This window comes from Pimephales promelas, chromosome 21 (genome assembly GCF_988280905.1).
Source record: "Pimephales promelas chromosome 21, fPimPro1.hap1.1, whole genome shotgun sequence".
NCBI classification, from domain to species: Eukaryota; Metazoa; Chordata; class Actinopteri; order Cypriniformes; family Leuciscidae; genus Pimephales; species Pimephales promelas.
Window position 1 is genome coordinate 6,307,760 of NC_142789.1, and position 27,457 is coordinate 6,335,216.

At 36.3% G+C, this 27,457-nt stretch overlaps 2 protein-coding genes and 1 pseudogene across 3 annotated transcripts in view; 1 reads left to right on the plus strand and 2 right to left on the minus strand.

Moving 5' to 3' along the window:
* pde4cb (phosphodiesterase 4C, cAMP-specific b) overlaps positions 1-19,183 on the minus strand; it is a 102,299-nt gene extending 83,116 nt beyond the window's left edge. The window contains exon 1 of the mRNA XM_039667372.2: positions 19,124-19,183. The gene's annotated coding sequence lies outside the window, so the exon portion shown is untranslated. The remainder of the gene's footprint in view (positions 1-19,123) is intronic.
* Positions 3,948-5,781, plus strand: LOC148970099 (uncharacterized; annotated as a pseudogene).
* Positions 19,184-21,270: 2,087 nt separating the features above from the next.
* cist1 (colon, intestine and stomach enriched 1) lies at positions 21,271-27,046 on the minus strand. 2 transcript variants are annotated; one of them, XM_039667378.2, is made up of 5 exons: positions 26,887-27,046; positions 25,270-25,395; positions 23,510-23,746; positions 22,859-23,019; positions 21,274-21,793 (listed from the first exon to the last, which is right to left on the minus strand). In XM_039667378.2, the coding sequence occupies exons 1-5, from the start codon at positions 26,957-26,959 to the stop codon at positions 21,746-21,748; spliced, it is 645 nt and encodes a 214-aa protein (XP_039523312.2). In that variant the 5' UTR covers positions 26,960-27,046; the 3' UTR covers positions 21,274-21,745. The 2 variants fall into 2 exon arrangements, with proteins under 2 accessions (XP_088981144.1, XP_039523312.2); XM_089125018.1 differs by lacking the exon at positions 25,270-25,395 and having other exon boundaries at positions 21,271-21,793.
* Positions 27,047-27,457: the final 411 nt, after the last annotated feature.

Below are 27,457 nucleotides of genomic sequence, written 5' to 3' on the forward strand. Positions count from 1 at the left end.
AGAGATCCGCCAACTGCCATTAGCGACTGCCAACTTCGTTAAGACAGTCCTCTGTCCTAGCATAAGCACGGAGGCTGCTCATGATCGGCTACCGTTCCATTCAGAGGTACTGTGGCTTTGACATGTTTTCAAATCTATCTGAATTTTTGGATACAAACTGCACGTGAGAGGACTCCATTACCAATCACTCAATGAACATTTTAATCACTACTTCACGGACATTGACATGAAATATGAGTGGGTTTCTTTTGGAATTTAATCAGCAGGCCGGAGCAGAGTTTAGCCCACGGTTGAAAGGGAGTACAGGGAATTTTGAAAATTGTTGCCTTTCCCCACAACATATCTTTGTGAAACTTCTTTCTCAGCCATGATGGTAATAAAGACAAAATACAGGGCATGGCTTAATGTGGAAAATGACTTTGCAAGTTCCCCTATAGTCTCACGTAGCCGGACCTTCAGACTGATGACAGATGATTAACTGTACCGCAGCTTTTCTTGGCCAAGTACCGCCCAAGAGGACGTTTGACTGACATTTAATGCAACCAATCACATTTGCAACACACGGGTGTGCATATAACAAATTATTAATTCAAGAAAGCTGTGCAAGTTTCAGTGGCGGCTGGTGAAAAATATTTGAGGGGGGGTTGAATAAGAGGGGGGTCTGGGGGTCCCCCCCCAGAAAATTTTGAATTTAGTAGATGTGATTTCCTGCATTCTGGTGCATTTTAGGCCTTAGGCCATCCCCTTACCTATACCAATAAAATAACTTAAACCAGTCAATACCAATGGTCAAATAATACAATAATAATAATAATAACAGTTTGACAGTTACTGATAATGAACAAGTTGCATGTTTATTATGCTCTGTGTGCTGACAGAAAAAGTGCAAACGCATAATATTGATAAATTATAATATAGGTAATACAAAAAATAATAGGTAATACAACAATCTAGTTTAATCAATCCCCAGCTGTAGATTACATATTTTTTGACAAATTGACAATTGGATAATGGATAACAATGTGTTGATACTAGAGAAAGAGAGAGAGAAAAGGCTGTGAAAGAGAGGGTGGGACAACATTCTTAAGGGTAACACCCAAGTATGAGAAGAAAGTTGATTTTAACTAGCTCAGAACTTAAAAACATTAAAAACAAAGCAAACACACAGGTATTAATATTCCTATAACTATTTTAATATCAAATGTGTGTGAAACAGTGTTTATGTGTGTGTGAGTGAGTGAGTGACAGAGACAGACAGGTCAATTCCCACGACTTACTTTACATTATTTCCACTCGACGTCACTGGCGCTGCCATTCTGCTCTCATCTGAGGTAAAAAAATGTCCCGTGGTGCGCGTGCACGGTGCACTCCCCTAATCTGATACTGTGGGCGATATTTTCAGCGCCCCCAAACCATAAAATTTGACGACGCTGATTGGCGAAATATTAACTTTTTTGCATAGCAACCGGGGAACTATTGGCTTAAATTCCAGCACTGTGGGGCTGAGCGAACTGGCGCCCTGAGAAGACAGCCTATTGGCTATATACTACTACACCAACATGATAAAAGAAACGAAAGTGAATACAAATATCATTCTGGTGAGTTCAAAACACTTTTCAAAGTAAAAGCATTATTAGCATATAATTAACATTGATTATTTTTCAAAATGATAAATTATAATATATATTAAAAAAACAGACAGACAGGTCGGAGGGAGGGCGGCGCCCCAGCGCCCTCTATGGGCGAGCCGCCCCTGGCAAGTTTACTGCAACAACGGAGCCACAAACTTTACATACTTTTGAAATTCCAGTGTTTAGTTGATCCTAGTAAGCGCTCATTGTCACAGTTGTAAACACAACGGACATCTTGGTATACGTGTGCACTAATAAGCATAACTAATGCACAGATAATACTGAATTAATGTGTAACTAATCATTATTTAAGCTATTCATTAATGATTACCACATTAGGAACTAATTAAGAGTCTGTAAGGTTAATGTATTAGTTCATACATGCATTGTTATTAATTAAATATTTAATTGTGGATTAATTCCATAAAAACTCATTTTTTCAACTAATCGTGTTAATTACCAGAATGAGCCAAAGCCTTGTTTTTCAACTTCCAAGTAATATGACAGGTAAACTCATATACATTAATTCATGATTAATTACTTCATTATTAGTGCAAATTCATGTGCAAATTACTACAATTACTAAATGACTAGTTAATAATGATGTGCCCCATCAAGTAAAGTCATAACATAATGATACCTTTGCAAATCATTAGCTAATGATTAATTAAAGCAGACAACTGGAAGTTGAAGTGCATAGCTTTGACTAATTGTGATAATTAACACATTAATTTACACTATTAGTTAAGAAAATATGTTATTAAGGAATTAATACACAATGACACATTGAATTAATAGCAATTCATGTATTACTTAATCTATTATTCATATTGACTCTTTATTAGTTGCTGATGCAGTTATCATCAATTAATGGTTTAGTTCTTCATTAGTTATACATTAACTCATCATTATCTGTGCATTAGTTAAGGATGAATTAATGCACATTAGTGGACCCGTATTGTAAAGTGCTACCGATTTCTTCTTTCACGAGGGAGTTTGCCGTCATGGCACTTGTATCCAGGCGGACCAATAAAGAACTTGATGCACATGTCTCCCGGACATCCTGTAGAATTCAACCAATCAGATCGCGACTTTGAAACATCTGAAGTGTTTCCATGCATCAGACGTTCAGGCTGAGGCTAATTTCACCCAGAATTGAAAAGCTCTGCAAAGAAAGATATCTAAGGCAGGCTGAGTGTATTTGTACAGTGCCTCAATGCGATACTCCACTCTTGCTTTAGTGGTTGCCAGGACTATTCTGTGCAGTTGTTTATTAGCCTAAATCGAAAGAGCCCAAGACTTTATGATATTCTGGGATCTTGATATGACTCAGCTCCAGACTTTTATGAAGTTTTACACCTTTATATATCAGCCACAAGGTGAAAATCACAAGTCTGATTGTTAAGAAATGTAATAGCACACCCTTCCTCAGCAAGTATCACTCATATCTGTAGCAGAAGTGGCGTAGGACTAGATACATTCTTAAAGTCTAATATATAATATTAAAGGGATACTTCACCCAAACATTTTTCATGTATTCACACCCGCCATTCCAGACCTGCAAGACTTTCGTTCATCTTCAGAACACAAGATATTTTTGATGAAATCTGAGAGATTTCTGTCCCATTGACGGCTTCGTAACTGGCACTTTGACTCTTCAAAAAGATCATAAATAGATCCTATAACTAATCCATCTGAATTTAATATAACTTTTTACCATACCCGATCACTTTCTATTATGTACAGGTTTTTATTCACATATAAACATTGAACTCAAAGTTCAATCAGTTATGGTAAACGAAAACTCAAGCATGTTCTCTTGACCTGTGAGAACCAATGAGGCTTATTCTCATGTTACGCAGCACATTTGAGCTTAAGTGAGAACCAATGAGGCTCATTTTCATGTTACGCCAACCCAGTCTCATCCCAAGACGTCATAAAACTGACGTTTTGGGACGTCTTTTGACCATACGTCAATATTCGCCTTTTTAGGGCCCCCTTAAACGTCGGTAGATGAGGTTATGGGATCCTAACTCCACCCCATACCTAAACCTAACCCTAAACCTAACCCGTCACCTAACTGACGTTAAAGGTAAAGCGTCAGTTGTATGACGGCCCGGGATCGCCATCTACCGACGTTTAAGGGGGCCCTAAAAAGGCGAATGTTGACGTATGGTCAAAATATGTCCCAAAACGTCAGTTATATGACTTTTTAGGATGAGACTGTGTTAGTTACGCATCACATTTGAACTTCAGCAAGAACCAATGAGGCTCATTCTCGTGTTACGCAGCACGTTTGAGCATTAGTGAGATCCAATGAGGCTCATTCTCATGTTACGCAGCACATTTGAACTTCAGCAAGAACCAATGAGGCTCATTCTCGTGTTACGCAGCACATTTGAGCTTTAGTGAGAACCAATGAGGCTCATTCTCATGTTACGCAGCACATTTGAGCTTTAGCGAGAACCAATGAGGCTCATTCTCGTGTTACGCAGCACATTTGAGCTTTAGTGAGAACCAATGAGGCTCATTCTCATGTTACGCAGCACGTTTGAGCTTTAGCGAGAACCAATGAGATCCATTCTCATGTTACGCAGCACATTTGAGCTTTAGTGAGAACCAATGAGGCTCATTCTCATGTTACGCAGCACATTTGAGCTTTAGCGAGAACCAATGAGGCTCATTCTCGTGTTACGCAGCACATTTGAGCTTTAGTGAGAACCAATGAGGCTCATTCTCATGTTACGCAGCACGTTTGAGCTTTAGCGAGAACCAATGAGATCCATTCTCATGTTACGCAGCACATTTGAGCTTTAGCGAGAACCAATGAGGCTCATTCTCGTGTTACGCAGCACATTTGAGCTTTAGTGAGAACCAATGAGGCTCATTCTCATGTTACGCAGCACGTTTGAGCTTTAGCGAGAATCAATGAGATCCATTCTCATGTTACGCAGCACGTTTGAACATCAGCAAGAACCAATGAGGCTCATTCTCATGTTAGGCAGCATGTTTGAACTTCAGCAAGAACCAATCTGATCCATTCTCATGTTACGCAGCATGTTTGAACTTTAGCGAGAACCAATGAGGCATTCTCATGTTACGCATCACATTTGAACTTCAGCAAGAACCAATGAGGCTCATTCTCGTGTTACGCAGCACGTTTGAGCTTTAGTGAGATCCAATGAGGCTCATTCTCATGTTACGCAGCACATTTGAACTTCAGCAAGAACCAATGAGGCTCATTCTCGTGTTACGCAGCACATTTGAGCTTTAGTGAGAACCAATGAGGCTCATTCTCATGTTACGCAGCACGTTTGAGCTTTAGCGAGAACCAATGAGATCCATTCTCATGTTACGCAGCACATTTGAGCTTTAGCGAGAACCAATGAGGCTCATTCTCGTGTTACGCAGCACATTTGAGCTTTAGTGAGAACCAATGAGGCTCATTCTCGTGTTACGCAGCACATTTGAGCTTTAGTGAGAACCAATGAGGCTCATTCTCATGTTACGCAGCACGTTTGAACTTTAGCGAGAACCAATGAGGCTCATTCTCATGTTACGCAGCACATTTGAGCGCTAGCGAGAACCAATGAGGCTCATTCTCATGTTACGCAGCACGTTTGAGCTTTAGCGAGAATCAATGAGATCCATTCTCATGTTACGCAGCACGTTTGAACATCAGCAAGAACCAATGAGGCTCATTCTCATGTTAGGCAGCATGTTTGAACTTCAGCAAGAACCAATCTGATCCATTCTCATGTTACGCAGCATGTTTGAACTTTAGCGAGAACCAATGAGGCATTCTCATGTTACGCAGCACATTTGAACTTTAGTGAGAACCAATGAGGCTCATTCTCATGTTATGCAGCACGCTTGAGCTTCAGCAAGAGTAGGTACGTTTGAACTTCAGCAAGAACCAATGAGGTTCATTCTCGTGTTATACAGGCTTGAGATTCAGCAAGAGGTTTGTTCTCGTACGTCAAGCAGGATTGGTTGAGCTTCTGTTTAAGTAACGAACAAAAGCCTAAATTTAATCTGTTCATCATTTAAAGCTATCAAATCTTTTCAGAAAATTTGGACTATAAACTGCTCAATTCACGTGGATAAGTTATGATCTCTTTATAAGCTTTTCGAAGCGTCAAAATGGTAGTTCAGAAATTGCTCAAATTTAATCAGATAGATCTTTAATTCTGTTCTGAAGATGAAGAGTAATTAATGACAGAATTTTCATTTTTGGGTGAACTATCCCTTTAGGGGTTTGTTAAAATCCCTAATAAGCAAAACTAACTAAATAATATGCCTGTATATAACATGTACAAAGTCACAAGACACTAAAGCCCAAAGAATAAAGCCAAAACACACTGTGAGGTGTAAGACCGTTTCATAAGTGTGAAAAATAACTTGATCTCACACCTCAGTTTTCACAGTTAAACAACACAACTTCCCAGAGCTTCTTAACGATGTCATGAGGATTGTCCTATTATCAAGAATCAAAGTGTCATTGACCAGTCGTCTGTGAAGAGTTCAAACATTGATCACTCATCTGTGAAAAGTTCAAACAGGCTCTCATATCGACCAAGCAGTCTCTTCTCTAATGCTCCAGTTGAGCTTGAATCAGGTTTTATTCTCGAATCTGTTGCATTTGTGACAAAAATCAAGAGCTGCAGTGACTAGTGTGAAGAGCAGGACGCCGTAGGCTGACAAACTGTGGGCTTTGTGTGTTAATTGCTTCATGTAAGCTGTGAATCTGTGGTAGCTACAATGACTCAGTCTCTGAACTACAGGGAACCTCTCGAACAGACAATATCGGAAGGCTGCCACTGTGATGAATGGTTCTGGGTCAGTTGATTAACAATGATTTATCACAGCCAAAGATGAATAGAATAGTCTCATTATTTCAGTCAGATCTCTCTCTGCTGTGGTTGGTAATATGTACAGTAGATTGATGTAGATCGATGGCTGTTTGTATTGAGTGTGTGTGTCAGCTGGTTGGTCTCCCTAGAGCATTCTACCCCTCTCAGCCTAACAATACGCCACATACAGATGATTTAAAGATGGAACATAATAAAGTGCTTCAGTGCTAAATCTGCTAAGCTAAAAGCAGCAAAATGTCCCACAAGTTTAAGTCATTATTGACAATAGCATCATTTCAACCTGATAACAGAAATATGACTTTTTTTTTTTGCTCAAATTTATGATATTGCATTATCATTCCTATTTTTTTTTTTTTTGGACCAATTTCTCAATACTTGTGTCAATTTCAAATCTGTGGATCTTTTATCATTGCATGTTTCAAATTACATTAATTTATTTCTCACTTGAACACAACCACCACCAAAACTCCATGAACCCACAAGCCAGTTTGCCTTTTCAAAATACATACTCTATATTTATCAAAACTATTAACTTATGTTCAAAACCTAACATAATACAAAACTGAAGAGGACAGCAATATGCTTCATTTCTACAGTAATACTATGAAATACATTCTCCATCTAAAATAAAATGATATACTTTCAAAAGAATTAGTTGTTGAACACCTACACAGATGTTAGACTTTCAATTTAATTACCATCCACGCAAAAGGTGAAACTTGTGTTCTCTAGGAGAATAATTTTGTACTGTAATGTAAACATGGATAATAACATAAACTGCAGTGACTTATAAACAGTTGATAGTGTCATTCTTGTTTTGTAAAGAAATGTTACAAAATAAATTGTTGTGTAATGCTGCCTGTTGGTGCTTTTTAGGTCATTGTTTTATGAGTGACAGTTTATGTTTGCTAGTTTTATGTACAGGTATGAAATATTTTGGTAGTTTTTTTTATGAATTTTGCATCTGAAATGAACTGCTCTGCCGAACTGAAAGTTGGTAAGGAGAACTGTGTAAAGAGTTTTGAAAAAAAGTGTGTTTAAATACTGTTTTATAAAGTTACATCATTTGAAAAATATTGATTTATAAAGAAAAGAGATATGTTGCTAATTCCGAGTATGTGAATTTTTGTGTAGGCTGGTCCTGGTAGTTGAAATTGACTATAGGAATTATCCATTGGAAATTATCCAATCCATAGGAATTGATTTGAAATCTACCTTACTCTTTTACCGCCATTGACTGAATTTTCCGACTATCCATGTTTTCACTGTTATGGTAGGATGCGCTATTATGCCTTTTTTTGAAAAGAGTACAGAATCTCCAGATCAAAACACTGGAGAACAAGAAGCAGAAACAAGTGATACCCTCCATCCCAATGTCCATACTATCCATCCGAAATAGGATGTGACATTAGTATAAGTATGTCACAAAGCATGTATGTACTGTATGTTGAAAAGAGTGCGTCAAAAGTCCCCAGATGATTTACTATTTCCGGTAGATTTTCAAAGTGTGGATCCATGCACACTATAAAGACTATTATTGCCCACAATCCATTGCGCTTTGGAGGAGGAACTACAAACAAAAAGAGTAAAAAGTGTCAAACAACTACAAAGCATGGCAGATATGAGTGACCAATGGTGAAAGGTATAGATAAAGGTTGTGGTTGAACAAAGTTGAACCTGATATATATACATATAGTATATTATATATTATACTTTTATAGACTTTTATAAAGATCCATTTGGCTTTTAAATTTTAAATGTACCATTACGCATTAATATGAGGAGAGTTCTCCATATGAAAGACCAGCAACTGCAGATCAATGTGCATTTCTCTATGATTCGGTAGGAAATAAAATGAAATTAGATCTTGTTAGGTGGTCAGAGATATATCAGATAGAGGAATTAAATGTCTACCCAGGAAAGGTTAAAGACTGTGAAGTTATGGGGGTGGTTCTCATCTACTCCATCTATGATTTGATCATCGTTCTGAATCCCACCTGGACACATTCTTTGACAAAAATGCAATTTTCTCAAGTTTTTCTTTAAAATGTTCCTTTTTAAATGAAACAAGCTCATTTTTAGCACAGCAGGGTGTCTAGGAGCATGGAATTGTCCAGCCATGATTTCCTGCTTCACAGGAGTATAAATTTGGGGAAACTCAAAGGCCAAAATCCCTTAATCATTCACCACAATGAGTTAAACCAGAGGTGCAGCAAAGGATCTGGAGAGATTCTGTATGGAGGAATGATCTCCGATCTCTTGTCAGGTGTTCTCCAAACTCAGGCATTATAGGAGAAGACTCAGAGCTGTTATCTTGGCAAAATGGCGTTGCAGTAATTGGGTGCATAATTGTGGCCAATGTGAACTAGATAAAAACATACAAGTATACTTGCAGTATAAAACTGAGAGTATACTGCAAAGTGTACTTTAACTAAAAAACTAAAAACTTAATTATAAACTAGTAGTAGTACTCAAAGTTTACTACTGTTACACTTAATGTATACTTAAAATTGTATCAATTCAGTCCCAAGTAGTATTGACACAGTATACTTTAAGTACATTGATATTAGTATACTTCCTATATAAAGTAAGTATACTTCAAGTATATTATTAGTATATTTATTTGCGAGGGAAGCACAACGGTAACAAGTTAACCACATTCAGGCAGACTTCGTTGGTGTTACAAGATAAAGAAGATGAAGATGAAGGGTGAAATAGTGATAATGAATTGATAACGAACAGGTGTGATTATTCAGCACTCACAAGTTCGAGTTGCATACATTTTCCCCTTTAAATTTATGGAAATCTATTCACACTGATAACAGATCAAAAAACCTTTAAGCTCACCTACTGTAGAACAATCCATGCTCCAAACCACCCGCCCGAATTGAGCATTGGGAACTTCAACCTTATAACTTCAGAGTAATAGGAACTCAGACAACCCTGCATATTACATGTCTCGTCACCCTGTTTCTACACCCCGGCCCAGTTCTTCAACGAGTACGCTCACTCATTCGTACTAATTCCTGGGGTTCTAAACACTTCTAACATATACAAATATAAAAGCATCAGCCGTTAACTCACTGCTCTAATGACGACATAATGACGACATTAAACACCAACTTCTTCAGTTGGCTCATGAATCCCATCAGGGCTCATAAGGTCTGATTCCCTTAAAGGATTAGTTCACTTTTGAAAAAACTTTTGCTGATAATTTACTCACCCCCATGTCATCCAAGATGTCCATGTCTTTCTTTCCTCAGTCGAAAAGAAATTTAGGTTTTTGTTGAAAACATTCCAGGATTTTTCTCCATATAACGGACTTCAATGGGAACCGGATGGTTCAAGGTCCGAATGATAGTGTTAATAACAGTTTCAGATGCAGCTTCAAATGTCTTTAAACGACACCGGACGATGAATAAGGGTCTTATCATGCGAAACGATCGGTTATTTCAAAGCTTATTCCAAAAATGTAACTTTTCTAAGGACAAATGCTAGCCTTTCTCCATTCCGTGAGGCGCGTTTGCAACGTCACGTAATACGTAATTACGTTCAAAAGGTCACGGGCGACGTAGCCAGAACTACAGAGTCAGAGTGTTTACAAGTTGAACGCATAGGTTGAACGTGAAAACTAACTCAAACGCCGTTTACAAAAAAGGAATTAAAAGGTAAAACAACGATGTCGGACGATTTTGATTCTGTACTTCCGGCTACGTCGCCCGTGACCTTTTGAACGTAATTATTATTACGTGACGTTGCAAACGCGCCTCACAATATATTACAAGGCTAGCATTTGTCCTTAGAAAAGTTACATTTTTGGAATAAGTTTTGAAATAACCGATCGTTTCGCATGATAAGACCCTTATTCATCGTCTGATATCGTTTAAAGACATTTGAAGCTGCATCTGAAACAGTTATTAACTGTCTTTTGGACCTTGAACCATCCGGTTCCCATTGAAGTCCATTATATGGAGAAAAATCCTGGAATGTTTTCATCAAAAACCTAAATTTCTTTTCGACTGAGGAAAGAAAGACATGGACATCTTGGATGACATGGGGGTGAGTAAATTATCAGCAAAAGTTTTTTTCAAAAGTGAACTAATCCTTTAACATGGATAAAAAAAGCTGAAGTTATGGTAGCAAACTGTCTTGCCTGTCAATCCAACACACTTGTGACACATTCTGACAAGTCTAGGCTTCCTGAAAATGCCTGGCAAGAAGTCAGCACACTCTAAAAATTGCTGGGTTGTTTTAACGCAACTTTGGGTCAAATATGGACAAACCCAGCCATTGAGTTAATTTTTTTAATTACATTTTTAACCCAACGTTTGGGTTTGTCCATATTTGACCCAAACAACCCAGCCTTTTTAGAGTGTGCTTATTTCTTTGGTCCGCTACAAATGAACACATGCTCGTCATTGTGAAAATTCACGCTACCCAGTGGTAAAGTTCTTCAGTCCATCACAGGCAATGATGCAATCCCTCTAATGGATAAAGTTTATCCAATAGTTGTGAAGATAGATATTGCCTTTAAAAGCAATTAGTTTAGCAAATTACCTTGTACCTTGGATTTCATCACCATACAATCCCACCATTCTTGCTACAGGCAAATGGTTCTGCTGAAAGATTTATGCAGCCCTTAAGCAAGGGGTTGTGAGCATCAATGTGGTTCCTATTGCACATGCGCGGTAAGCATGCACAGTACGAACAATGCACGGTTTTTTATGCAGAAAACGTAATGCAATTCAGTAAACAAAGACATTAGTTCAAATCTACACCATGTGTGCCCGTGTCTTCTTTAACAGTTAGCACATTAAAATCTACACCAAACAGCTGATGTTTCTCACCTCAGTGATTATTCAGTGGTAGATCCTCTTTTTTTACACCTCCAAAAAAATATGTGTGATTTTTTAAGTGTTAATTAACTGTGTAGGGATGTGTTTCCTGCACTTACAGTACATGCACTAAACACAGAATGACAGTTGTAATGTAATCAAAAGAAAAGAGTCATTGAGAGGATTGAGAGTGTTGTGGTCAGCTGATACATGTGGAACATTTCCCCTGCACAGGTTCTTTATGGTTCACACCATTTTTGCTTTGCTTTGCACTCATGAGTGTCACAACTCAAGAGTTTCTTATTGTAAGTGCAATATTGTACCAACGGCGAGATATACAGAGCGAGTTTGCACAAAACTGCTGCACGTTATGTGATGCAAAAGTTAAAATGCATTATTTTAGAAATCATGCATTATGGTAAAAGTCTTTTAAGATCATATCATGCATCATTGTGACTATGCAAAAAAAAAAATACATTTTTATTAATTGATAACCTGTTATTGTAATAATAATTTCTGTAAAAATTAATAAAAGTTGATTGTGTTTTACTGCCACTGGTGTTTAGCTGGAAACATACAGTCTTTTATGGTGCTCCTTCAGGTCTTTTTGCCCTTTTTGGATAACACCCCAGATAGCAAACTGACATTGAATCAACGTGGAAATATGACATCGAAACAACGTTGATCTGACATTGTTTTGCTCACCGAATTAACGTTGAACCAACGTCAGATGCGTCATTCTTTCAAAACTAACGGAAAATCAACTTGAAATCAATGCGTTGTTTCAACGTTATGAAAGCAAACCAATTTTCGATTTCATTTAGCTTTGAAGAATGCCGCGTCTGACGTTGGTTCAACGTTAATTCGATGAGCAAATCAACGTTGTTTCAATGTCATGAGAGACGTCGTTTCCACGTTGATTCAATGTCAGTTTGCTGTCTGGGACAGTCTCATCAAGTCATATAACTGACGTCTTGGGACGTCTTTTGACCATACGTCAACATCCGCCTTTTTAGGGTACCCTTAAACGTCGGGTATATGACGATCCCGGGCCGTCATACAACTGACGCTTTACCTTTAACGTCGGTTAGGTGACGCGTAGATATGTATATAAAGGCTAGATGTGTTACGGCGGAGTTTCCATCGTCATCACCGGCGGCCATCTTGTCATAGACAAGCTGATGTAAGATGAGTGGTCAGCACGAACACAAATACTCTTATCTCGTTGAAATCTTGACGGATTTACAAACGGTTTGGTTTCTTACAAACCTTATTAACGTGGCTATAATTATCTGGATGATTATGTATTTATAAGCTTTTTATTCATAAGTATGCAGTGTCATAACTACATCTCTGACGTTTATAACAAAACAAACCGTTTGAAAATCGGTCGAAAATTGAGCAAGTTATGGTCATTTACATAGTACATGTACCATTAACACAATGTTACGAGTGAGCGAGCTGCCTGTGACAAGATGGCCGCCAGGTGCAGACGTCGACCTCCATTGGCCAGCAGCGTGGATGACATATCTAGCCTTTATATAGATATCTACGGGGTAGGTTTAGGTCTGGGGTAGGATTAGGATCCGATAACGTCATCAAACCGACGTTTAAGGGGACCCTAAAAAGGCGGATGTTGACGTATGGTCAAAAGACGTCCCAAGACGTCAGTTATCTTGGGATGAGACTGCGCGAAAAGCTTGATATTCTCAGTCCCCATCCATTTTAGTCTGGAAAGATCAGCTTGAACAATAAGCAAAACATCTAACTTTGTTTCACAGAATTTTTTAAACGACTTGAGGATGGGTAAATAACGCAGTCCACAATTCATTTATGATTTGTAATGATGAGCTCAGTCATCATATTACGCAAGTCTACAATATACAATCTTTTCTTTATTACTCCTTGAAATAAAAAAGCTTTTCCTTTGAAAAAGTGTGACGCAGACTAACATATGTAGTGCGTAAAAGTTGTTGGGATTGCAACGGTGCTCACCTTCCAATGAGTAATCAAATGAGTTTACCTGTTTCAACAATAGGCCAAAAGTCCAAATCAAATCTATTGTTTGCTCAAGGACTGAAGATAAACTGTATTAGTATAAATCAATGGTGTGATATTGCAATAAGAGATGCGTACAAACACAACAGGTGGCTTTTGAGGGACGCTCAAATGGCAAAATGCCTCTGAGAGACAGATGCTGAAATATGGTAGATGACAAACATATCTGCTGTTTCATCAGAGCTCAGATCTGAGCAATGGGTTTCTTCATGACTGGATGCACAGAGAAAAAAAAACCATTGAATAAGTTCTGTGAGAGATTACTGTAGTATAAAGCACTTTAATTAAAGAAACACTTTCATTATATCATAAATCTCTTTCTTCTCCTGAACTAATGTTTCAAGCCGCCACTGAAAGAGATAAACAAGCGAGACAGGGAGCATCAAGAATTCGTTATATTCATTTACACTAAGCAACTAAAATGTCACATATTATTCGATCACATCATTTTAGTCTTGTCTTAATTAATCACAACTTAATATGAGACTGGAGAGGTAAACTTAGCTGATTAAAATGCTGCCTTGTTTCAACCCAAATATGGGTCAAATATGGACATACCCAAATGTTGGGTTAAAAATGTAATAAAAAAAATTACAGTTGAAAGTGAAAGTTGAAGTTGGGTTTAAAAAAAAATACTAATAATAATAAAAAATGGGTTTGTCCATATTTGACCCAAATTTGAGTTAAAACAACCCAGTGCTGTTTAGAGTGTGTGGTTCAAAATAGTCCATCATTTTCCCATACTTGAATTTCTTTTTTCCTCGCAACAAAAGGCAATAAAATAGTTTTAGAGCCTGTTTTTTGATAAAAGTAGTCTTACACGACAGTGTTTGTTGCGCCAACACCTTTTAATCAGCAAATGTACGTGGACCACAGTCAGATTTACGTGTCACTGACGTCTATTTAGACCATTCTGCACTCATACAGATATCTGGACTGTGTTGAAATTCACAAAAAGAAACATCACACTATTTGATAACAGGTAAAACATTGGAGAAATACTGGTTTTCTTGGGTTAACTTGATCACAAGTGTAGTCACAATTTTATAGGCTTATGAATTTAGTAATAGTGAATTATATAATGCAGGGCCATAAACATGATGCAGCACACTGCCAAAAAAAGACAAACAATCAAATCCTATACACTCTAAAAATGCTGGGTTGTTTTAACCCAACTTCGGGTCAAATATGGACAAACCCAAACGTTGTTTTAAACATTTTATTTAAAAAGAATTAACCCAATTGTCCATGTTTGACCCAAAGTTGGGTTAAAACAACCCAGCAATTTTTTTAGAGTGTGAATCGACAACTATAAAGAAACCTCACGCATATCTAGTCTAATTTTTAAACCACTATCATACGTCATGCTGACTCTGTAAGTGACTGCAGAGAAAAACTGGGCGTCAGTTCAAGTCTGAAGATAAAAAACAAATTGGAGTATATGACCATCATACTGTAAAAATCTGTCGGTTCAAGTTTGAAGTTTTTGATTTAGCTTTCCTGTTCTGTTTTTTGCTTAATCATAGCAGTAAGTTTTGAATGGACAAACAACATTTATATAATCTTTAAATAACCTTTAAAAATTAGTATGACATTTCAGCATAATCTATTTCGAGGACAGTATAAACTTTAGAAAAACCAAATGGCATATCCATAAATCCCTTAGGAACAGTTTCCCACACAGGCTTTTAAATCTACCCAAAGTACTCTTGATGCAAATCTCATCCAAATATCAGTGGCTTATCAGAGACAACATACAGATAAACAACTTGTAAGAAGGAAAAAAAAAACAAACATTTATTTTCATTTTATCCCTATGTATTCATTTAAAATAGCATATCAGCAATACTTCAAAGCGGTTATGCCATGATGATTGACACATTTTCCCCTGATTGATGATTAACATACACTCTTTCTCACTGGCTAATGCTTATGGCTCATATTTCCATGCACTTTGTGCCTGTTTATTACATGCACCTAAGAGAACATGCGTCTGAACCACACTATGAAACCCAACACTTCAGTGTTGTTTTCGTATCGGCCCTGCCTAAGCTAAGCACAGTCATTCTGAGTGACTATGCTGTTTTTAAAGCAGTCTAAACCCAATGCCCAGATTCTCATCAGAAAAAAAAAAAAAAAAAAGATCTTCTGGACAAACTGTTGGCAGAGCATTATGACTTGATCTACACACTGCAGGTGCAGCTTTACTGAAAATTGTTTAATTTGAGCAATAATCTAGCTTTAGTCATCTCCTCATGACAAAATATGTTTTCATGCCATGTTGTAATTATTAAAGGATAACCTGGATGTTTCTTTCTGTTCACGTCGTTTGACTCAGAATTATGCATATCTATGGCAACACCCAATCGTGTAATTTAAGTAATAAATGGAAAAAAACAACAGTCGTTATGCAAATTACTTGTTTATAAACTTTCAGACATTATGTAAGTGTAACAGGGGCCAACTAGTAAAGAGCTGGACAGTTAAACCTCACTCCCCTGGTCTCAAGAGACGCATTTGCGACTGACGTTAGAGGTTGTCGGCAATATTTTAACGATAAGCGCATGGTCTAAAGCGCACACACACTTAATGCGTGTCCGAATCCACCTTTGCTAGTTTAATGACGGCAAATATGTTTGCGGCGTCCGGCACTTTTTTTCAACACGACATTTTTTCGAAACCTGTTCAGGGGTGCGTTTCCCGTACAACGACATAGTTCACTAATTTACTACCATAGTACGTTCAAAGTCTCGTTCAATCACGTTGGTTTCGCACGTGGTGGAGTAATAACTACTTTTAATGAAACGGTTTGAGATCTAATTAACGCTAGATTTGTTTTATATAAATTACATACATGTCATCTGAGGACTATTTCTAATTGTTCTCAGTTATTTTGCTTTATTACCAGACTCAATATTTGGCTCGTTCTTACATAGTAGAGCACGTTAGCACATGCGCACTCTTCAAACACGATACTTAAAATCTTTTGACAAACTAAAAGACGTAAATTCTCGGTACATGTATTCGTATTGAACCGTTTCGGTTCGAGGCTTCCGGTTCGGTACGCATACAAACCAAACGATTGCTTGGACCATTTTTCTTGCCGGCAAAATTCGTGCTGACGCCGCGGCCAACACAACGTTGCGCTACATCCAAATGGCAAGGGTAATGAAAGCAGAACGAAACTGCGCTCCTCGTTATGTGCTTCACGGATCGTTTATCAGTTCGGACCAGCAACAGTGCAGCGCGAGCCGATCTCGATCAAGCAACACTGTTACCACACCGCGCTAAGAGATCCGGTAAAGAAAACATTTGGATTCGCCACTGAGGTAATAACATCGCTGCGAGATCTAGTGAGATGCATTCACATTTCTCCGTTATTAACCGTAGATCTCTATTAGATCAAACAGCGCTGTCATGGAAACCAGGAGAAACATTGTGCCGTGAATGAACTAGTACTTTACGTCCACAGACCAGCAACATTCACCATGGATTTAATATCACAGATAGCAAACTGACATTGAATCAACGTGGAAATATGACATCGAAACAACGTTGATCTGACATTGTTTTGCTCATCGAATTAACGTTGAACCAACGTCAGACGCGTCATTCTTTCAAAAACGGAAAATTAAAAAAAAACTAACGCGTTGTTTCAACGTTATGAAAGCAAACCAATTTTCGATTTTCATTTAGCTTTGAAGAATGCCGCGTCTGACATTGGTTCAACGTTAACTCGATGAGCAAAATCAACGTTGTTTCAATGTCATGAGAGACGTCGTTTCCACGTTGATTCAATGTCAGTTTGCTGTCTGGGATAGTAACACTAACTGGAACCAGTTTGGCTGGAATGGTGAAATGCTTTCAAGTACTTCACACATCTTTTTCCAGCACTTCAAAATTCAAATATTATATAAATAAATATATATTTAAATGTTATTTTTAATGTGATGACCAAAACATTATTTGTTCATCCTTCAAAGATGACCCCTATTTATAAACCTGAAAGTTTCAAGATCTAGGAAAACTCACACTTATTTAAAAATATTTTTTCTTTAAACAAATAGGAAATTTCTCTGGCATTTCTTTCTTTTTGTGTACCGTTACACCCCTAGTAAATTCCATTTGTATTTATTCTAAAATAAAAGACACCGGTTGTACTGAATGTCAGCTTGCTTATTTTGCTCAAGATAATGATTTATTACCTCAAAATGTGATGCAATATAGAAATGATGCCTCTATCTACAGGTCGAGAGCTGTCGTTCAAACCACACAACTTTGAGATGCTGTTTGCGAATGTTCGTTGGAACGATGGTTTCGGGAAACACCGACTCGTTGAACTATGCTGATACGACGGAACTTGCGACCATAGTTGGCTAACGATGCTTTCGGCAAACACACCCCAGAGCAGTTTGAGTATGACCAGTTACATAGGCCTAGTTATTGAATATTACATCATTAAACTGCATTGTATGCCTTTTATTTTCAGATTATTCTTGCATCATTAAGATATTAACAATAAAAAAAACTAAGTATTGAAGTTGAAAATTCAGAGATTAACTATGGGTTATGAAGGAATTATCCTTAGGGCACCAAAATGGCTAGCGGCACTGACGGCTTCTATAAAGACGAAAGTCGAATCTCGTGATTACAGTAATTCTGACATGGCATGTTGGGAATATCATACTACCATAAAATCCTTGATGCAGTGTGTATAGTATATCATTAGACTGTTTGTGAATGTTTGTTCATAAGCGCTTAGTTCTGGACACCAAAATAGTTTTTGTGCTACTGATCGGGAGCCAAAGGAAAATTACTGATAAACATCTCCTATAATATTAATGTTTCTATTTTACCAAAATTTATTTAATCATAATACATGCAAAATGCCAAGCTAAAAATGTTCTGCGGTCTTATGAATATTTTGAATATTTCCCTAAAGATTGATTATAATTAAGATAAGTCGACAGCATCTTTTATTATGATTTTTTATTCATATGCAACACCTTTAATTAAACATGTAACATGATGAGGTCATGCCAAAATAATCTAACATGCACGTATGAAACGTTTATCAAAGAATTATATGTAGGCTACTGCTTTTCTTTAAAAAAAAATAAAAATAAAAATAAATAGCATATAATATACAGTTCACACTGCACAGTATTTGAAGTAGAATAGCCAAACATTACATTGCTATGCTGACCAACATTGGTCAATAAACGTTCATTGTTTGACTGGGTTTATTAGATTTAGATCGGTGTTACTCTTTAATGAGAACTGAACTGAAACTAAAAGTTTTCAAAGAGTTTTTCTTTAAGGACTCCACTGAAACAAGTTTTAACTTCATATGTGTAACTTTCTTGTGTATAATTTATACTGTGGATAGTGATTGGTTTTCTAAACCAATTGAAAGCACTAAAAACTAAGAACACATGTAAGAACTTTTTGTTGAATAATAAGCCAGAAAAAAAGAAAACGAAAAAGGTCATATATACCCTTGCAATCATAAAACGTTTTACAAGTGGCCCCTTGAGACCTGATTAAGACAAACAGTTTCAAATCGTATAATAAACTGAAACTTTCATTGAGCCAGTGAAGTGAAATATTTCACTAAGACCCTGAACTTGGTAATAATATGTTAAATATACAGTGAAAACGTCTGGGAATACAACATCTGTAAATGCAGCAGAAGAAGACGTGAAGAAAGAAGAAAAGGCCTTACGTGGATTCCTGTGCAGAAGGAGGGGAGTGTCGTACAGGTGTGTCTGTTCTGCAGTTCTGTTCACAATGCTTCAGTTTATATTCGAGGTGAAAGGTTTTAGACTTCAAACTCTGAACCACTCATTTCAGTGACGCGGATCCAGTCACATGGTAAGAAAGTCTTGATGTAAACAATGAGAGCATGCTGTCCTAAACAGTTCACATGAGATGCTATAAGATGTAACGTACTTTAACATTTGTCTAATCTCAGTTGTACATGCACATGTCTTCATCACTTCATTCATCACTTTTTATTATTCTGATTTTTTTATTTTTTTATTTTTTAGAAAAGTAACTTAAGTGAGGAATCTGAAAACATCATTGTTTTACATTACATGATTTCATATTACATTTTGGCCATATAAATACAGTAAAAACATCTGCAACAAATTGGATAGTTTTATTTAGTTTGGTCTCTGAAACATATTTGAGATGTTTCTTTTCCCCTCCTTGAGTGTGAGCATGTATCATCATAGCATATTGGCCATAAAAGCCTGATGTATCAAATATGATACAAAAAAAAAAATAGATGATACTGTATATTCCTATTTCAGGCTTTACAGGGTTAAATTCCTGGTAGTTGGTCCCTTGCCAATACTTCCATGAAAAGACATTTGTTATTTGACTTGGACTTTAATATATCAACTCAAACCGTTTGAGGAAACCGATTGCCTTAAATCCTTTAAGTTTATTAACTCAAACAATTTAAGCATAAAAAATATTTGATTTGTTTCCAAGTAACTCAATAACTTATTGTTACAGTAATATAACTTGGCTAAATAAAGTTAATAGTACTAATTAGTTGCTATAACTTAAATCTATGTAGTACACTGTAAACCCGAATAAGTTGGCAGAACTTAAATCACTTTTAATAGTATAAACTTAGTTAGCTCTAAAAGCTAATTTCAAGGGCTTGGAGCCAGAGGGGCGTAAGTGGCATTTTTGGCGAATTTGAGTTCTTTATATCAAAATAAAGGTCTCGATGAGGTCTATCCAATGGTGCCAAAATACCTATCTGAGATCAAACTGTATTGAATAAAGCAACAAAAAGGCGTATCTGACGTATTTGACTTTTTGAAAATGTTTTAGAACATGTTCATTGTGTTAATATAACACAGTCTCATCCCAAAAAGTCATATAACTGACGTCTTGGGGCGTATTTTGACCATACGTCAATATCCGCCTTTTTTGGGCCCCCTTAAACGTCGGTAGATGGCGATCCCGGGCCGTCATACAACTGACGCTTTACCTTTAACGTCAGTTAGGTGACAGGTTAGGTTTAGGGTTAGGTTTAGGTATGGGGTAGAGTTAGGATCCCATAACCTCATCTACCGACGTTTAAGGGTACCCTAAAAAGGCGAATATTGACGTATGGTCAAAAGACGTCCCAAAACGTCAGTTATATGACGTCTTGGGATGAGACCGGGTTGGTTAAGATGTCAATACATTTTTTACTTAAATACTCACTTCCTGTGGTTGCAATGTCTGTGGTTTAAGGTTAATAATACAGGTGATTGAAGCGTGGTAAAAATTTAGTTTTGTCTCTCCTGTAAAGTTCTTCTGGCTCCAAGCCCTCGATTTGCTGCACAGAAGCACTTGCTGTATGAGCGTAATAATATAAAGGGATAATTTACTCTCAAATCAAGCTGCAATGCACCACTTTTCACCATGATGGTAAACTATCCTAAAGCCAACATAACAGAAATTCTTCTAAATTAGCATAACAAAACATTAATCATACTAAATCTTACACTTAACATTAATCTTACACCAAAAAAAAACATTATATCGCACTTAATTTTAGCATTTACACCCTCTTTCGAGTGCCATCGGCAAAGCATGCTGCAGTTAAACTTAAGTTTGTCTAAATTAAAATAAATAATTTCATAAAACTCAAAACAATGAAACCGTTCAGTTTACTTAAAATATATCAGTTCTGTGAACTTGAAAGAAAAAGAAAGTGCTAAATACTCATAAAAATTAATTTAACTGAACTAATTCGTTGAATTTAAGATTGTCCTACTCAAACCAATTAATTATTTTGACCGTTAAGGTTTACAGTGTGTGTATATATATATATATATATATATATATATATATATATATATATATATATATCAGTTCTCAAATAATATTAAAAGATCAAGTCTTTATAAGCACATTATACACAACAGCTTGCGAGCAATTTGGTCGCCATCTGGAGGACAAGCTGAAAATATCACACTCCCATCATAGTGTCTGACAATAATATTGACAGTACAAATGTTCTTGACACAACATGGTCTTCAGAGTGCGTTTATCCTTATGGACATTTTACATTAAAATTACATGTAATCATTTAGCATAAAGTATAGCTTTTATCAAAAGAAATGGGCAATTAAACTAAATTAACGTTAAACTAATAAAAGGTTTGTTGTGGGTTGTGGCATTTTAAGAAAAAAATAATAATCACATTATTATCAGATTTCCTACACTGTGTATTGCACATCAAGTCTATAAATTAAAATGTTGCATTTCATTTCGAAACAAACAAGAAAAATATTAGAGGCATAACTATGCAGTTTGTTGAGACAGAAGCTGCCCTTCATTTTGGAGGGTAGTGGGCAAATGGTGCGTCCTCACTCATCTTGCCCTGTTAAAAGAAAAAGAAAAAACAAGTTACCGTATTATATCTTCCCAAGCATAATAAGTTTTTATATATACACTGAAAAAATGATTTTTGCTGCTTGTTCAAATTGCTCAGTTAAAATTAGCTTAAGCATCACAATTGCTGTACATTTTGACCAAACTTAATTTAATTGTGTTCAATCTGCTTGAATATATGTAAAATTTAAGTTTACCTAATCCATTTGTGTTGGATTAACTGAAACTGGGCGGTGCTTGTTAGTTGCATATGTTGAAATATAAATATAAATGTTGAAATTAAGTGTTATTTATGTGTTTTGGATAAAATGAGAAAAGGGGAAGACTTTACATAGTTGCAACCCGTTATTGAAATTATTAGGACCATTTAAATTACTGATTCAGCACCACTCATAGCAAATGCCTTGACTAATGATGCACGTAAATCTTGTCATTTAAGATACTAAAAAGTGCTACTGGCAGTAAATAGTTGGATATAGTCTAAAATTAGATTAGTGTGACACTAAAATAAACTACATTGCATTGAATGAATGGACATATGAATTACTATACCTGAATCATACAGTATCAGTTGGTCTAAAACAGTACAAACTAGTTGGGCTGACACTATTAAAATAAGCTGTGCCCAACCATAGTAAATACGTTGAATCAACCTTAATAAATTAAGTTGACCCAACGTAAGTACATTAAATTGGAATAACAGTATTGCATAATGTTGAAATAAAGCAAAATCCTTTCCATGATTTGTTTTATGTTCATTCAACGAGTTATTTTTTTGAGTGTGTGTGTGTGTGTATATATATATATATATATATATATATATATATATATATATATATATATATTCTAGATTTGGTTCAAAAGTTATTGGCTAAAACATATATGAAATTGAGAATGTTGGGTTTGACAGACTGACTCCAAATCATAGTATATTGAGAACTTTACCATTAGTGAGATTAAACTTTTACCATGGGCTGCCTAAAATTCATAGCCAGAAGAAAATGCTGAATAATAAGGAAACGTTGGTGTTTATACAGAACCATTTGAGACTCACCATTGATACATCATCAAGCCTCTCAAAATGTGGCCTTCTGGAGCGAACCGCCTTTACTATCACAACCACAACAACTACAGCCATCACAATGCAGAAAATACACAGAACTGCAATGAGCCCTGGATTTACTGCCACGTCTTGTCTTTCTCTGTCTCCCTGAGCTATAAAAGACAGAGATAAATCAACCACATTAATATAAATCAACAAACACAGAGGTATACTTGAGCCGATATGAGCCTGAAATGTTCCCAGATAGCAAACTGACATTGAATCAACGTGGAAATATGACATCGAAACAACGTTGATCTGACATTGTTTTGCTCATCGAATTAACGTTGAACCAACGTCAGACGCGTCATTCTTTCAAAACTAACGGAAAATCAACTTGAAATCAACGCGTTGTTTCAACGTTATGAAAGCAAACCAATTTTCGATTTTCATTTAGCTTTGAAGAATGCCGCGTCTGACGTTGGATCAACGTTAATTCGATGAGCAAAATCAACGTTGTTTCAATGTCATGAGAGACGTCGTTTCCACGTTGATTCAATGTCAGTTTGCTATCTGGGTTGTGCTAATACAGCACAGCTCTGGAAACTGTGCAAATGAATTTGAGCTTGTGTTATCTCAGTCTATTCGTGTTGAATCTTCTACCTGCTGTTCCGTTTGGTTTTTCTGAAAATGTTTCAGTTGAGTTGGCGATGGTAATCGCAGATTCGGTTGTCAGAATCGTCAGGAGAGATTGTGAAGAGGTCGTCTGAGTGTTGTTGGCTACATCCGTTGTTGTTTGTTGAATTATGGTTTGTTGTGTTGTGGTCAGTGTCTCAGAAGTATCTCCAGAAGTCATGTGAGTGGATGTCTGGGTTCTTGGACTTTTAGGTTGTACTGTCTCTGTTATTATAAAAGTGATAATAATATATGAAGTTAATAATACATTGTGCTGTGATGTGTAAATCTGGTTATAAAGCCATGAATCTGTAGTAGTTCTACAGTTTAATACAGTTAACCCAGCTAAAAAATAATTGTTTTACACAACAATACACGATGTGCGTTATAGAGACGCATTTACGTGAGAACAGGCTGGTTAAGTAGTTCCTCACATCGGTTTCTGTTCACATTACTCTCCGCATAAATTTAAGCCCTGTGTTTTCTTAACTTTATCTGGTATCGTCTATGTTAAAAGTGATTGTGTTTACTCCTATGATCTCTTGAGTTTTCCAATGTAGATTAAAAAAAAGACTGTCTTTTGTTGCTTAGTTTTTTTTTTTTTTTTTTTTTTTGTATTTGTTGCTTAACCATGACCTTGATCTTGAGTTATCTCAACCCGAACTCACGGGAATTCGTACGAATGTTGAAGGGTTAGTTCACCCAAAAATGAAAATTCTGTCAGTATTTACTCACCCTCATGTTGTTCCAACCCCGTAAGACCTTCGTTCATCTTCGCAACACAAATTAAGATATTTAAGATATTAAGATCGCTCCTGCATACAGTCCATAGGCTTCTTGAGGGACTGGCTCTTGCTGTCCCCGAAAAGTCATTAAAGACATCGTTAAAATAGTCCAAGTGACTACAAGGGCTAAATCTTAAGTTTATCAAACGACGAGAACACTTTTGTGCGCAAAAAAACAACAAAAATAACGACTTTATTTCAACTATTCACTTCCTTCTCCATGATCCTGTAAGTCAGTTAACGTAGTGTGATTGCGTAGAGCTACGTCACACGTAGGCTCGCTATTGGCCGACGCTGGTCATGTGTGTGTGATGCGTGTGACGTACAATAACAGAAGCTTACGCTATTAAACTAGTAACCTGACTCGCGCAGAGGGAGAAATAAACGAATAGTTGAAATAAAGTCGTTATTTTTGTTGTTTTTTTGCGCACAAAAGTGTTCTCGTCGTTTGATAAACTTAAGATTGAGCCCCTGTAGTCACTTGGACTATTTTAACGATGTCTTTAATGACTTTTCGAGGACAGCAAGAGCCAGTCCCTCAAGAAGCCTACGGACTGTATGCAGGAGCGATCTTAATATCTTAAATATCTTAATTTGTGTTCCGAAGATGAACGAAGGTCTTACGGGGTTGGAACAACATGAGGGTGAGTAAATACTGACAGAATTTTCATTTTTGGGTGAACTAACCCTTTAAGAGGTGGCTAATTCGTAACAATTCGTACGACCTCACTCGTACAAATTAGTACGATTTTGCTAAATCGTACATATTTTACGAATTGGCCAATTCGTATGAATTCATACGAATGACCTACCCCTGACCGTACGAATGAGGTCGTACGAATGACCGTACGCGAGGTCGTACGAATTAGCCACTTTTTAATCATTCGTACGAATTCGTACGAATTGGTCGTGAGATAGGGTAGGTTATCTGAGTCAATCCAGTGTTTCTGTTGAATCTTGTACCTGTGACTTTGCTGTTTGTTTTTTCTAAAAATGTTGTTTCAGTTGAGTCGACGGTGGTGATGATTTGTTGTGTTGTAGTCAGTGACACAGAAGTATATTCAGAGCGTCCCATGGCAGTGGATGCCTCTGTATAAAGTATAAAGGTGCTCAGAGAGGTTAACTAATCAAATATCCAGATTCAGATTCAAGTTAATGGAATAGTTCACCCTAAAAATGATAATTCAGTAGTTATACTTGTCCTAATGTTGTTCCAAAGACATTTCCCCCAGTGGAATACAACAAGAGGCTTTGTTGAAGAATATTTGCACAGTTATTGACACAGTTCAAAGTGACCACATTTGACAGGTATAAAAATTTCAATTTGGAAACTGGATGTTAAATTTTGGTTTCTTTCTAACACAAAAGCTATCACAGCTTCAGAAGACTTGGTGTTCCAGCAACATGGACTTGTTTTATGAGATTTTGTGATATGTGTAACAATTAATTTTTGTGTGTGTTCCACTGGGGGAAAAAAACTACTTACTAGTGAAAATAATAAATTAGTAATTTATTACATTTACATAGTGCTTTACACCCAAAGTGCTTTTTATAGAAAGGGAAACCCTGAAATAGGCTTAATTTTATTCTTTATTCTCACAAAAACAAGTATTGCAAAGAGCAGTGTACATGCTTCTGTAAATAATATCTGAAAGTGCAGTAAAAAAAAAAGTGATGTTTTAAATGTAAAAATCAACAATTTTCAAAAACAACACTTAAAGGGTTAGTTCACCCAAAAATGAATGCTTCACAACATTCTAACTAACCCAATGATGTCACAAGGACTACTCTGATGTCTTTATTTCCTTTCTGGACAAGGACAGCATACAATGGAGGGACAGAAAACTCTCGGACTAAATCTAAAATATCTGAAACTGTGTTCCACAGATGAACGAAGGTCTTACGGGCTTGGAATGACGTGAGGGTGAGTAATTAATGACATTTTGGGGTGAACTAACCCTTTTAAAATAGGCCTATTTTCAAGATTTATATATTTGAATGGCATTGTTTCCATCCAATCAAATAAATCAGTTTTAAAATTAACTAATAAATGTACAGTATGTGATGCATATTTAAACTAAACAAGAATAAAATCTATGTAGGCCTACTAGTACTAATAAACTGAATCTGTTCTGAATACACAATATCCAGGTTTATATATTAACCGTCAATAAATCCAATTGTTATATGTAAACAATTAGGCCTATCATACATTTTACCAACTTAAATATTGCTTTTTCCACCATTAGCCAAATTAAATTAAATTTAATTCATGTTTTCACAAGTTAAAGTTGATTCTACAGAATTTTAATATTTCTTTCTTTCTTTCATTTGATTGTGTTCAGTTGACTTGAATCATATATATATATATATATATATTAAATAACAATAAATAAACAAATGTAGGATTATCTGACATTTGAATACGTAACAAAAACATTCTATTTTGTATTATTAATTAATGAATACATAATCAAACACTTCTCTTATGTAGGCCTCTTATTTTTAAATGAATATCAAATTATAATATTAAGGTAAATCAACAGCAAAATCTTCAAAATTACATGCACTTTGTCTTACCTTGTGATGCAGGGTCAGAAATAAGCAAAAGAATAACTATTGAGAAGATCATTTTAGTGATGCTGTGAGGCATAAAAATAAAACAGCACAGGTCTAAAGTACAGCTGAGCTCCCAGCACAGACACACAACATATCCTGAGTAGCAGGATGTGGACGTGTGGCAGAGGGGGTGGTTTCTGTCGTCTGATGGGATGAAAAATTGCTCAATTGTTTCAGAATTGTTTGCACTTGTATAGTATACCCTGCCATGACGTCCTAAATATCCTGCCACAGCTTCATATTGCAAATGTCAAATATAATATAACATCTGCAAACAGTAGTGTTTGCTATTTGCACAAGGTGCACTGTAAACAAAAATTGTGTGCAGTATTTTCCTGGTTAGGCGCACTTTTTACTGTAGTTCACAATAGGCTAATACATTGTTTCAATTGCCAGCTCTACAGAAATTCATGATATTAATGTTTATAATACTTTAATGCCCTATTTTCTACATTAAGCAGTTAAAAATATGTTCAATAGTTTAGGCCTATGGTTATCTAAACGCAATAGTTGAGATTTACTATAACATTTT